The sequence below is a fragment of the Habropoda laboriosa genome, unplaced genomic scaffold (assembly GCF_001263275.1).
Source record: "Habropoda laboriosa isolate 0110345459 unplaced genomic scaffold, ASM126327v1 scaffold57, whole genome shotgun sequence".
NCBI classification, from domain to species: Eukaryota; Metazoa; Arthropoda; class Insecta; order Hymenoptera; family Apidae; genus Habropoda; species Habropoda laboriosa.
In genome coordinates this window covers 1,683,553-1,696,269 of record NW_017100229.1, presented here as the reverse complement: position 1 = coordinate 1,696,269, position 12,717 = coordinate 1,683,553, and the positions used below count along the sequence as shown (strand labels likewise).

Genomic DNA, 12,717 nt, shown 5'->3' with positions numbered 1-12,717 from the left:
CGGCATCTTTGCCGTGGCGCATTATATTTTTACGAACAGCTATTCAAATTCTTGCAAAATTGCATAAAAACCCCTCCTACCCTCCCGGGCACACCGGGAACAAGGTACCAGGGAGACGAGTGGAATGAGGATCAACCGGTTCAGTTGGCTAGTGGGTCATTCGCGAACAAAACCAATTCATGTTCTATAGGGTAAACTCGACCGAGTTTGCGCGCGTTTTAAAGATTTTTACGTACACCTTTTACGACGCGTCGTAAAAATTCTAACCAGCACAGCTTACGAAAATCTCTCCTGTATACGTTTAGAAGAAGTTTCGTTGGAACGAAAATCGAGAGACCGTTTAATTGTAGTTAACACGGGAATATTAAATCAGTGCACACGAACGATGCCTGTAGTCTCACAGCTGATGGTTAGGAAATCTAAATTCCTCGGCAAATTCTGCGAACCCCCCCATCCCCCCTAATCATTGTCTAAGATAGGTTCACTCGGTAATCACAGGGGACAAACGGAAGATTTCTAGATACCGCGATTTTATTTCGAGACCGCAGATAACCGAGGCGCCGAAGTAGGTCTCGGACAGAGTTAGAGTGATAAAATTGCGGTATTAAGTCGTTCAGCTTTATGTGTATTCTCTGAAGCCTCGAAGTTCGTCGGGCCCGTGGAGCAGGATGGCTTCCCTTCCTGTACCCTGTCATTAGACGATATTCGGTTCGAGACAATCATATTCCACAGTCCTCTTTCTCGACCACCCCTTCTTTCAACCGGGACTTCATTTTTTTTTCTCCTTTTTCCTAATACGACGCACTGCTAAAAGAATCTCTTCTATATATGTACGTATGTATATCCTTGCGAATCGTTTTCAGCATCCTCGACAAGATCATCGTCAAAGGATACCAAGCGTTGCAGTTGCAATACTTCTTTACGGCGGGACACGACGAAGTTAAAGCATGGACGATCCAGGTAAATCGAAGTGAACTTTCCTAGCGATTTACTCGCCTCACTGCCGATGAATTTCTGCAATTTCAGAAAGGAACGAAAGCACCCCAAGCTGCGGGAAAAATTCACACGGATTTTGAAAAGGGATTCATCATGGCTGAAGTTATGAAATTCGACGATTTCAAGAACGAAGGATCGGAAGCTGCAGTAAAAGTGAATATCGCGAGAATCGGGTATATCTATGCTCTACGTCGGTTTTAACGTGTGAATATTCTCTTTTCACAACAGGCTGCTGGAAAATACAGGCAGCAAGGGCGCAACTACGTGGTAGAGGACGGTGACATCATTTTCTTTAAGTTTAACGCCGGTGCTGGATTAAAGGACGCGAAGAAAAAGTGATGGCAGGGGTTTCTCATGTTGTTGCTAGTTCATTTCTACATCAACATGATATTCATGTTCTGTTGTACGCGCGACGCGCGTATGAACCAATCGAAATCGCTTTCTGATCCTCCCTAATTTCATTTTCTGCTGCGGATAGCAACATTTTTATATCGACAACTTGATACTTGACGCGAGTAAATATTTTTATATGTTTTATTATGCTGCGAAAGCAAAGATAAAGAAAGCCTTGTGTTTCTACCAGTAAGTAACTTGTCAATTCTATCGTATCAATGTTAGGAAATATTTATCGTTTGTTTTTATACTGTAAAACAGCCTCAATATTGGAAACTTGCATTTGAAATATTGCAAAGTGTAAATAAATAATAGGAGCTTCATATAATATAACAGCCGACTTTTATCATTTCGAACGACCGTGTTCTGAAATACCGATCTGATGCTCTTTAAGATAATAGAGCGGAGTTTAGATGGTAAAGTCGACAGACTTAAAAGGTGCTCTTTCGTTAAATCTGCATATATGTACATAAAGATTATTCTATAAAAATAGGTTAGGTTAGGTAATTCTTAGATATCCTCTGAAAGATGGCGCCAGGTGGATGATACCACGAGTGGATGGGATTTAAAATCTACGACTAATTGTAAGGTAGAAAGGAGAAATAATCATTGTGCTTCTTTGTTCAGAGAGTTTTTTAATCAAATTCGATTCGGTATAAAATCATTATCGTAGAAATGTTTGATATAATCGTCTTTGGTATATTTTGAAACTAGATGCGATCAGGGCATCGCTGTCTCTCGTTTCACGAATAATAATTTTCCTCGATGTCGATCAACGTCGCGTTTAATAGTCGAATTTTTATCCATTCGTAAAATTCCACTTCGTCCTCGAAATATTTATAGAAAGTATACCTTTCTTGAGATTTTAGCGCAAGCGTAGGATCGGACAAGCGTTTCTTTTTCAGCTCTAAGTAAACGAGATTAAATGTCAACGACATACTTAACTACGAATATACTTAATTGTACCATCTTCGTATTTACTTACGAATTTTCTGATAAATCTGTTTAGCACCGCGGAAAAAATATGGAAATTTACGTTCGAATAGGTCAATCGACTGCTCCAAGCAGTCCAACACCCCGACCACGGGATACCATTCGATAATATTCGTTTTAGCCCGTTCCAATGCCCATTTACTATTCACCTCTCTACAATCACCGCGTAACGAAGAGAGACAAGAAGATAAAAGAAATTCCATTGGTTAATTATTACTCACGTGCATCGTGGATCTTGCCCACAAAACATAGGTATGGCTCTACCTTCGGGAGTATTTCTTCGCCTTTCGCGATACCTTGAAATGAAAAAGCGACATTCTGACTCTGTGATAAAGTCGGTTCTACGTTTGATGAGATAGAGTCCTTGGATAAATGGAATATCTCTTTACCTCTGCAAATTATGCGCACCTACAGGATTTCTCACTAGAGAGATAAACGAAGGAGACTGTCTTCCGAACTTTGAAAAATTGAAAAACCTAACGTCTCCGTCGAAACTCAGTGGTATAGCTTCCTGTCTTATGATATTGCTAATTTCCTCGACTAGCAGTTCCTATAAAATATCAGCCAAGTTATTTATAAGAGGAACAATACCGAACAACCCCTGTTTTCCGCACGGACGGAACGAAATAGCGGAGAATACCTGTGCACGATAGAATTACCATACTCGAAATACATATGTTGAATCTTTTAATATTTATCGACTTTCGTGGCGCATTTCGTGTTGCCCGCCCTAGCTTTTATCTAGACATGCTCCAAATAGGAATTCTCCACCTGGCTACTTTAATTGGAAAGACGAAAGTGGCACGACTTGGATTGCAACACTGAAAACCGAGTCTGACGTGAACGCAAAGTGCAACGACCGCGCGCGGTGCGATTAAATTTTCCGCAGATTTATGCGATCAATGAATCAGCTGCTGATTCATGTTTCTCGCGTTATTGTTCACCGTTCGATCAATGCTACGTTAAAACGGTGGAGGAGCGTCGGAATTGAGGACGATAACTCTTTGAAATTGTGAAGAAGGTCGCATCGTAGATTTACCTCTTGCAAACTTGATAAAAGTCCATGATCACCGGGTGGTAATCGTATGTGCTTGAACGCATTGTAACCCTGCAAACGCTGCAGAATCAAAACGAACAATTCCCCGCCAGCTTCAGGCACACGTGTTAACATTAAAATATGCTCGTTCGATTTTGGTAAATTTCCACGGGCAGCCAGTTCCGCAAGGGACGGTGTAACGTATCGATATTTCTGCGTAGTAAATCGTGTTAGTCGTGGAATTTGACAACGGAAATATTACGAGTAACACCGCTTCGAATTGGAAAACTTCTCTGTTACGAGCAATTGCTTGTGAATCCGGTCATACGGTATCGTAAAAGGGGAAAGATTACTTTCCAATAATTACATCCTCCGTTGACGCACTTTCACTGCAACGCATTCTGAACTCGACCCGTGCATTACTCGATATTCCCTTTTCCCACACATCTGTAATTTCAATTCACCTGATCTTTACGAACGTCCTGCTCTCGAACGTAAGGCTTTTCTATGCCACTTGCCGAATCGTTCGCGATCTCTATCGTTGATTTCGAGTTGAAAACGATGAAGAAAATTGTCAAGCAAGCAACGACACTTGTCAGCAAGCCACGGTTTCGCCGCATCTCGAACCAAGATACCAGAGGGCAGCTACCTTCTTTCCTCGAAAAGTATTTTTACCAGTAATCCTGATTACCGACATCGAAACTCCGAGTCACAGATTATCGACGTTTGTCTGTCTACCAAGTAACTGAAGAGAATGTCAGTGGGTCAGAGACTCTGTACCGCTTGATCCCCACATCTTCACTTAAACTCCCACCAACCGTGGATCTCGCGAAAAGCGAAACTTAGCTTTTCCATCCACACACGTCGAGCCAATCCCTCCAAGAGTTTAACCGTGTGACCCTAACGTGAAAACCGTGTTAATAAACTATCTTCCCTCGGCGTTCAAAATGCAGATTCGTTGCTGGAGGTGCTTTGAATTTTGCGATCCACCTATCGATCCGCGATAGAACCGTCGCGGTGAAAGGTCTATTGCTCAGCGATGATTCTGTTTCATCGTTATTCGTTGGAATAAATGGCAAGAAGGTGTCTATGGAAACAGGCTGAAAGTAGCACAGGATCGATAGACTTGTTTCCGTCTAACGGAAGGTAAAACGGTGCTCTGAGAATCCGAAGGAAGCGACGGTATTCTAAACGGAAACCGGTGTATTTTTTGAAAAACTGGTATTCACCGGGCAATAGAAAAAATGGCGCGAACGCCATTAAACGTTTCCAAGTTCCGTGTCTGACCGCTATTCAACCGGCCGGCGTAGTGGCGCAACCATCCACGTGGTATAGCGCTTCGCGATCATTCTACGTACGAGTTTATTTGTAAACATCATTTTATAAGATGGACGCATACGAAACGCGTAGAAAAAGTTGGGAAGATTTGGAGGTGACCAAGGAAGAGTTGAAGAATTTAACAGAGTGTCTGAAGAAGGAGGAGTTCCGTAAATTGCTGATCGAATACGCCGAAGAGGTGACTGATCCGGAAAATAGAAAGATTTACGAGAAAGAGATTACGCAGTTAGAGAAGGAACGGGGCGTCGACGTTACCTTCGTAAACCCAGAGCCTGGTTACGTCATAAAAACCAGCGTAAACGGGGACAGAAAATGTTTCCTGAACATCAGTAAAAGCGACATTGTGACACGGCCGAGCAGTCAGCCTTCCTTCGAACAAGGTCATCGTGGATTACAATGGTCAATTCCCTATACGCTGATACCGCCTCGTGATGACCTTGACAAGAAGAACGTACGTTGCACGGTGTTCGACGTGGTCTTTCATCCGGACACCCTCTATCTCTCGTCGAAAAATGCGCAATTTCGAGAAATTGTCAATAACACGGCCATGGACGGGGTGGAGAGTAATTTTAAGGTGAGTATCGTGGACCGTTTTCGTAGTAACATGCCTGCCTGCTCAACCTCCTCACTTTTGCATCGTGCTAGGTCAAGTTGGACCGGAAGAATCTCAAGTTTCCAAAGATGAATTACAAAGGAGTATGTCATCCTACTGTGATCAGAAAGCCATCCAAGGAACCAGCGAAAAAAGAACTGGACATCGATCCGGAGATCTATCAGAAGCTAATGTCCAGTTACGACCAGAGCAGAAAAGAACAATTCGTGGAGACAATGCCAAAGCGTCCCTCCCCACCTACGACGTACTACAAAGAGAAAGTGGAGGAAAATGGAGACACAGATAGCAGATATGTCACACCAAAGTTCTCCATAAAGTATCAGTCAGATGTAGAATTGGAGGATTTTAGTAATAATAGAAATGCAAGAATGAATGCTACAGTACCTAAGATATTAATCGTCACTGTAGACCTACCCCTATTAAAAACACCCGCTGATGCTTCCCTAGATGTTCGAGAACGTTTTCTTAGCATAAAAAGTGAGAAACCAGCAAAGTATTTATTAGAACTTCCACTGCCTTATTGCGTGGACGCAGATTGGGGTAATGCCAGGTTCGATCCAAAATACAAGAAGCTGATTGTGACACTACCGGTTATTCGACCCGTCGTGCCAATGTCTGATGCAAGAGAAGACAGTGGAGTTGACAGTGGTCATGGTAGCCCAGTACCAGTGCTGTCCGAAGATTCTGCAGTCTGCAGCAAACTTTTGGATTCTGCTTCGAGCCTAGTTGAAGAATGTGAAACAGTGCAAGCTAGAAAATTAAGGAACCAACGTGACCATCTAGATGATTCTAGTGACACAGCACTACGGACTAGCACAGATAATACAGACACATTTCTAGATCCTAGCATTAAGTATTCACTGCCAACATTTATTTGTAATATTTATAATAATCAGTTAGCAATTACCGTAAATGTGAAAAATGTCGACCCAAATTCCATTCGCCATAGAATTTTACGGAACGATTTAGGAGTACACGTTTTACTAGCATCTATAGGCGCAGGATTTTTCCCGCAGTATTACTCGTTGTGCTTAAAAATCGCCGAGTATTCTGTAGAATCAGATTCCCTTACGGTCGAACCGTGGGATAACAATGTTGTATTTACCGTAACGTTAAGAGATACGGAAAACTTGGCGCGATACTACGTTGGTATAGACGAAGAATTCATGGAAGAGAAGGATTTCCCTACTGCTACGTCGTTTAAGAACCAGCTGGACCAGTTAACCGTAAGTTTCTTAAGCAATCGTAGAAAGTAGAAATTATTTTACATACTGTCGATACCGATACTATATACAGGCCATGGAAGACAACGACTTGGACATTGGTCGAACGATCGACGTGCAAGCTGAGGACGACGGTGTTGTTATTAACATAACGCCGAATCATTTAGATTCGGACGACGATGCCGAACAACAAAGTGTAGAATCGATAAACGGTCGAGAAAACTTACGTCACACCCTGTCAAAGACTAGATCTGTTTCAGAGAGCAGCGGGGATGAACAAACAAGTAATAGTGCAATTACAGGTTCATTCTCGAAAGGTATATTGAAATCGCGACGTAATCACGAATTTTCACGTTCAGTATCCGAATCTAGCGCGGATGATAACGGAATGGCCGCATCGTCCGTCGATTACCATTACGATTCGGAACAAGATGTACATTTTCAATCAGACTGTTCCAGCCTGAAGAAGACAGTGCGATTCAACGATGTAGTATCGCGACAATTATTTAGGTATCGTTGCTTTTGCAAACCCCACCGATAATTCCTTTTACGGCGACGGCGTGCGTCGATTAACTCACTTCAACTTTTTTCTAGGTCTAACTCTAGTATACTTGGTCAGCGTAAGAAGAATCAACGTAAGTTACGAAATAAACGGCGAGCTCACGAGCGTAGAATGAGCGAAAGCGAGAACTCCGAAACGGAGGAGCGTGACAAGTACAAAACTAATCAAAAGAACGCGGAAGTCTGCGAGACTGTAAAACCTATACTTAATAAGGAGAAACAATCGGCTCAACAGAAAACTGCCAATATCGAGATCCGAAAGGGAGCAAGCGATAATAGTCATTCCTTGCCGAAGAGAAAATCGAACGTCGAGGAGGAGATTGCGAATGAAATCGATTCGGGTAGCCCTGAAACTGCCAAGGATTCCGTTAAGGCAGAATTTAAGAACGACTTAATATTCGACCTGGATATGTAGATTTTCGTAGTTTATCAACCATGGCATTTGGTAACGTGTATGTGATAATTTTTTAAAGTTGAGCGAGTCGCGATGGTTTATTGACCGTCTTAGAAAGATTATTATTGGAAAAACTGGTTACTAATGGGAGGGGGAAAAAAACATTAAATCAACTTAGAACCATGTGATAATTTGTTAGTAATTAACCAGTATAAGTATTAAAAGAGAAGTGGCTACGCGGTAAAATGATCTGGAATTGTACATTCGTACTATCGTAGAGGACCTTGTGAGAAACATTGTCCTAGATGATAGGGAACAGTTTTTAGTTCGATAGTTGAAAATATTGATCTTATTCTACAGCATTTTACCTACTATATTTATAAAATACTACGTGAAAAAGTACATTGAATGAGAATCTCGTAAATACTTCTCGTACGAGCTATTTTGAATTTTAACTATTTCTTATAGCGGGTGAAAAAGATTTGTCGCGTTTCTTAAAATGTTTTCTGAAGGAATTTTGCATAAGTGGATACGAAAGTGCACGCTCTATTTTATAAAGTGAAATTCTTAAAAAAAAAAAATGAATTTTTACATACATTTATAAAGGTCATCGTGGGATTATTTATACATAGATTGCACAGAAGGATCATATCCTTCCCATAATCACAATCCTATAGTGCGTGTGTATGTGTGTGTGTGTGTGTGTGTGTGTGTGTCACGATTATGAATCGCGACTCCATTTCGAAGTGAGTAGCGCACTTGCTTTCTTAGCGAAGTGATTGCCATATCAATTATGCACGCAATACAACACTAGCGTATTCCATACGGAAAAAGAAACACAAAAAAGAGAAGAAAACTTTCACAATGTTGTCGGTCAAGTCCGATTACTTCGATCATCGGTGCGACGAAAACGTACCGCTGCTATGAAAATCGTATACAATATATTTTAAGCAACTAAAAATAGGCTTACGTTTTATTTACCCTAAATTGCGACTCCAAGCTATTCCTAAAGTCGAAGATCTGAACGAAGGATCCCTCGATTTGGTCTATTTGAAAATGGTCTCGGCATTGTCTGCAGTGTCGAAACGGAGCACCGTTTCAAATAGAAGCAGTGGCCGTAAGGTGCGAGGCTAAAACGCGATAGAAAAGTGGGACAGGCCAACACGGTACGAGCTGTGGATGAGAGGTTGCTCCCAGTTGTGGAGCCCATCGATCTCGCTACCTGCTGGGGTGTAAGGTCGTTACACTCGCGTCTACCTATGTACGGGCTACATTGCATAGTTCCTCGTATTATTCCTACTGATGCCCCGCCACGGGAGCGAGACAGCGACGACCCTCACGAATGCAACGTTCTAATTTCGCCGCGCAACCCCCTGCAACCACTACCACAGCCGACGCGGGGTCGCGGCCTGATTCGCAAACACTCTAGAAGACGACCTAGAAGGACAAGGGCCTCTTGTCGAACACTGCGAAGGTACCCCTCTCCTCTCCCTCATCTTCGGGATGCTGGCTAAAGAGTAGAATACACACGGCCATTCTTCCGACGCTTTCCACTTTTTTAATCTTCCCTCCACGATAAATCTACCATCGGTTTATTTCAAATTTTATTCGAAATCGATCTAGGAATAGGATACAGGGATCGAACAGTTACGTGAGAAATTTAGGAAAACGAGTACCGGTGAGACGAAGGTGGTAGGCCTGGCTAGCACCAGGTCGATAAGTCGTCCACCCCTTGAGCGAGTCAGAGGTCGGCGTGGGTGCACGAGGGTACACGTACCCCACGTAGTTACGTGGGGCTGGCACGACATCGGCAATGCGGCAGCCGTTTACCTCGTTATAGTACCGCCCGGCCATCGCACCTGGCACCACTGGGGAACACAAACCGGTATCTGATGCGGGATTACAGATGTTAGACGTCACCAGGCTATGTGCCGCAGCCCTCGTTCCACGGTAAAGATACCCACCGGATCACGAGGAGCCAAACAACTTCTCTCAACGGATATTTACAATTGATTCCTCCGACATCTGTGATCGATCGATCGATGGAATTGGTCGCGCTAGATCGAATAGATATTACCAGAGGTATTACCAGGTCCTGTAGAATTATTAGAAATTTTTAATGTCGCAGTTATCTTCGCAATAGGAAACTCCTGCCAGTATGAAGATGGTACTGTTTGCACAAAGACGTAATAAGTTCTTCAGCCTTAGAAGAGCTTTAACCTCAAAGCAATTTCTCCGCGACCCAGAAGTGCAGCCGGGAGGCTGGCACGGTGCATTGAATGTTGAAATTAAAACAAGTATTTCGAGTAGGTGAGACTTTGTCGTATGAGAAATGGGAACCCTTCTTGTTTGACGCAATTGAAACGCTTTCCAGCGATGGTGTAATTTAAAGATTGAAATTGTAAGAAAAATAATAGTAAGACGCCGAGGGACGGACTCGTTAATTTTTCCACCAAAGTCGTTCGCACAGACGAACGTACGACTTTTTATTATTCCGGCGTTCCTTAGGGAGGAAGAGGAGAGCGTTCGATAAAGCAGGAGGGAAAAGAACGGTGTAGGTACCCTTAGAACTTTCCTGCCTCTTTTTTATCTCAATCCGTCTCCTTTTCTCCATCCCTTCCTACGGAGTCAGGTACTCCAAGTAGTGGAGTATCGATTATATGGACCCTGCTTCGTGACCACGCGCCGTCTGTACACCGCGCCGTGCTGCCCGGATAACCCACTGACACTGACAATTTTCATGCAACACAGACATTTTTTTTATCAATATCGCGCTTCTTGCTACGTGTTCTTCCACGCCACTTTTCTATTTTCGTTTTTCCCCCTCACACCCGACAGAACGAGTGCTGGTGTCTGTTAAAATGTGACATTACTCCCGACACGGGGAACTCCGCTAAGACCGCGTGTTCAATGCCTCGTTGGCATAAAATGGAAAGCTAAATGTACTTTTGCGGTTTACCAAAGGTCTTGATCTCGCCTGATTTATACGAACCTTTTTCGCAAAGAAACCTCACTTGTATTCGAGAAAACGTATCGACCACGATCGACCGGGATAAAGTGGGCTTTGAAACGTGGGTCGAAACGGTTGGTAAAAAAATGGAGAATTTGGAAGGAAATCGAAAGGAACGTTTGACCAAGAAGGGAGAGTGTCGATCGATGAAATCCCTTCTGGAAAATGGAAGACCGGTAACAAAAGCTGATATTACGTCTAAGAGAGATCTGCTCTGGCGAGCACATTGACGTGGCTTGATTCGACGCTTGATTCGTGCTTGAAAAATAGGCCGACATGTCGGATTTGCCTTTTACATACATCACGGCTAAGGAAGCTCGTTTCTCATCCGAGTAAAAGGTGCCCGCATCCGTCCTGTGAGCGAAACAGCATCACGAAGCAATGTTTAACTCGTCGTCCTGCTGATCATAAATAAGCGTGCATTCCTAATAATTCAGTATAAAGCCTAAGAATTCTTTGAATAAACCAACTGGAGAAAGTTTTATTCCAGGACGAGACAGTGACGCAATACGCATCTTAAGGACGGTCTTGAGCAGCAGTAAACATCCATTTCGAGGATATGGAGACACCATCTTTCTTCGTTAATCTCAACCCCCTGATTCTTGTTGCGTCTGACGCGTCACACGTGGTTTCGTCCAACACATACACCTGACCGTCGAAAGGGAACAGCCGACGCGGTTGTTCCCTTTTTTCTTTTTTTTTTTTTAACAACGATCTATATCGGGAACGCCTACAGATTGCATGGACTGTTCACGAGGGACTAACACGCGAATACAGTCATCGACCCCCTTCGGTGCGGCCACATTATGCAGTACTACGAAACTGACCTGAGTCAACGTTTCATTCGATATATATTTACGTACGCGGTCGCCAGGAATATATCAAGTCGGGAAAAAGTCGATTGAACCGTGCACGAAATCGTCTGGATGGTAATTTCTCGACCTTTTTCTAGCCACAATGCCGTTTCGTTTATTACGCCACTTACTACTTATATTCCGCACTCGCCGCTCAGCCGGCGAAAAGGAGCAACTTTTAACGGGAAAACCTGTCCACCGTAACTGGCTAAATAAGACGGAAGTCTCGCATAGTAGATCGTTGAAAAATTTCCGATACTACGACAAGAAGCAAATTCGCGTACTTTTCCTCCAGTGACGCAGCTTCCAAAGGAACAATGGGTTCCTTTATAAAAGCAATATATGCGACAGTATGGCTTTGCATATCTACTCAGCAGACGTGGATATCAAATATCCTTGAATATCACCACTTTCATAACGTTCGGAATATTACCGTCCACGATATTTCACTTCGTCCCGTGATTTTTAACGCCAACGAAACGGAACAATTCTTTTTACCGCCATCCGAAGCGAAACACCGCGAAATATTCCGGGTCCACTCGTGTTACAATGAAAAAGGATTCGCGGTGAGACAAACGAAACGTTTTGAAAAGCGTGCGAATGTTTCGAGTGACTCTTAAGCGGTTCGTCGAGGATTTTGTATCCTTCTGTCCATAAAGAGGTACCGAGTTAACGCCTACAATGATCTTCTGCTCGAAAAGCTGGTATTACGTAGTGATGTTACATCCTACTTTCCCCTTTCCGCTGCAAAAATTAACGAAAGAGATGAATTAGTCCCTCTTAAACGAAGCACTGAAATTCGACGCAATGATTCACCCGAAGGGGAATGTATCGAAAGCTACGTTTACTTTCTCGTTGAGAACATTACGATTAATATACCCCTGGTGTGTATATTTAGAAGCATCGTTAACTATCCGAACGCAATTAAAAAGGCCCAAGTGGAATTAGAAAGAGCGAATGAATTTTTCATCGAGTAATGGAGAAACCATCAATCATACGGAGGGTGAAATAATTATCGAAGACTGTGCGCCAACATGTTTGATCCTCGCTCGGAGTCTTGACCCTGTTTCACAGCTCGCGGTACACACGCGTTTGGAAACGATCAGCGCGCGTGCGTATGCAGGTTACACGGTTTTGCGTTAGTGTACTTATCAGAGTAGACCCATGTATGTGGCTACACATAAAGAAACGTGTGGCTGTGTTGGTGTATACCTTCAACGGTTTACCACATGTTGCGCCTTGGTGCGCGGAGCGCAAGTCAGCCAGGAGCCCGGGCCATCAGGATAGAGAGAATCTCTCCCCTCAG

At 43.2% G+C, this 12,717-nt stretch overlaps 3 protein-coding genes across 4 annotated transcripts in view; 2 read left to right on the top strand and 1 right to left on the bottom strand.

Moving 5' to 3' along the window:
• LOC108571390 (obg-like ATPase 1) overlaps positions 1–1,501 on the top strand; it is an 11,744-nt gene extending 10,243 nt beyond the window's left edge. For both annotated transcript variants that reach the window (XM_017933411.1, XM_017933410.1), the window contains exons 9-11: positions 864–960; positions 1,027–1,149; positions 1,225–1,501. In XM_017933411.1, coding sequence (XP_017788900.1) covers positions 864–960; positions 1,027–1,149; positions 1,225–1,335 — 331 coding nt within the window. In that variant the 3' untranslated portion in view covers positions 1,336–1,501. The remainder of the gene's footprint in view (positions 1–863; positions 961–1,026; positions 1,150–1,224) is intronic.
• Positions 1,502–2,132: 631 nt separating this feature from the next.
• LOC108571219 (heparan sulfate 2-O-sulfotransferase 1-like) lies at positions 2,133–4,038 on the bottom strand. The gene is made up of 6 exons (XM_017933219.1): positions 3,883–4,038; positions 3,422–3,631; positions 2,772–2,932; positions 2,604–2,678; positions 2,375–2,535; positions 2,133–2,296 (listed from the first exon to the last, which is right to left on the bottom strand). Exons 1-6 carry the CDS (start codon positions 4,036–4,038, stop codon positions 2,133–2,135), a joined length of 927 nt encoding a protein of 308 aa, XP_017788708.1.
• Positions 4,039–4,805: 767 nt separating this feature from the next.
• Positions 4,806–7,781, top strand: LOC108571389 (protein kintoun). Its single transcript, XM_017933409.1, has 4 exons — positions 4,806–5,330; positions 5,402–6,595; positions 6,666–7,102; positions 7,187–7,781. The coding sequence occupies exons 1-4, from the start codon at positions 4,806–4,808 to the stop codon at positions 7,566–7,568; spliced, it is 2,538 nt and encodes an 845-aa protein (XP_017788898.1). The 3' UTR covers positions 7,569–7,781.
• Positions 7,782–12,717: the final 4,936 nt, after the last annotated feature.

What these genes read in the sequence shown, in the direction of transcription:
- LOC108571219 (XM_017933219.1), bottom strand. Translation starts at nt 4,038, where the DNA reads ATGCGGCGAAACCGTGGCTTGCTGACAAGTGTCGTTGCTTGCTTGACA. An exon ending in AGGACGTTCGTAAAGATCAG is followed by an intron (nt 3,632 to 3,882) that starts GTGAATTGAAAT and finishes TTTACTACGCAG; the next exon opens with AAATATCGATACGTTACACC. An exon ending in GGTGCGCATAATTTGCAGAG is followed by an intron (nt 2,679 to 2,771) that starts GTAAAGAGATAT and finishes TTTCATTTCAAG; the next exon opens with GTATCGCGAAAGGCGAAGAA.
- LOC108571389 (XM_017933409.1), top strand. Translation starts at nt 4,806, where the DNA reads ATGGACGCATACGAAACGCGTAGAAAAAGTTGGGAAGATTTGGAGGTG. An exon ending in GGGTGGAGAGTAATTTTAAG is followed by an intron (nt 5,331 to 5,401) that starts GTGAGTATCGTG and finishes GCATCGTGCTAG; the next exon opens with GTCAAGTTGGACCGGAAGAA. An exon ending in GTATCGCGACAATTATTTAG is followed by an intron (nt 7,103 to 7,186) that starts GTATCGTTGCTT and finishes ACTTTTTTCTAG; the next exon opens with GTCTAACTCTAGTATACTTG.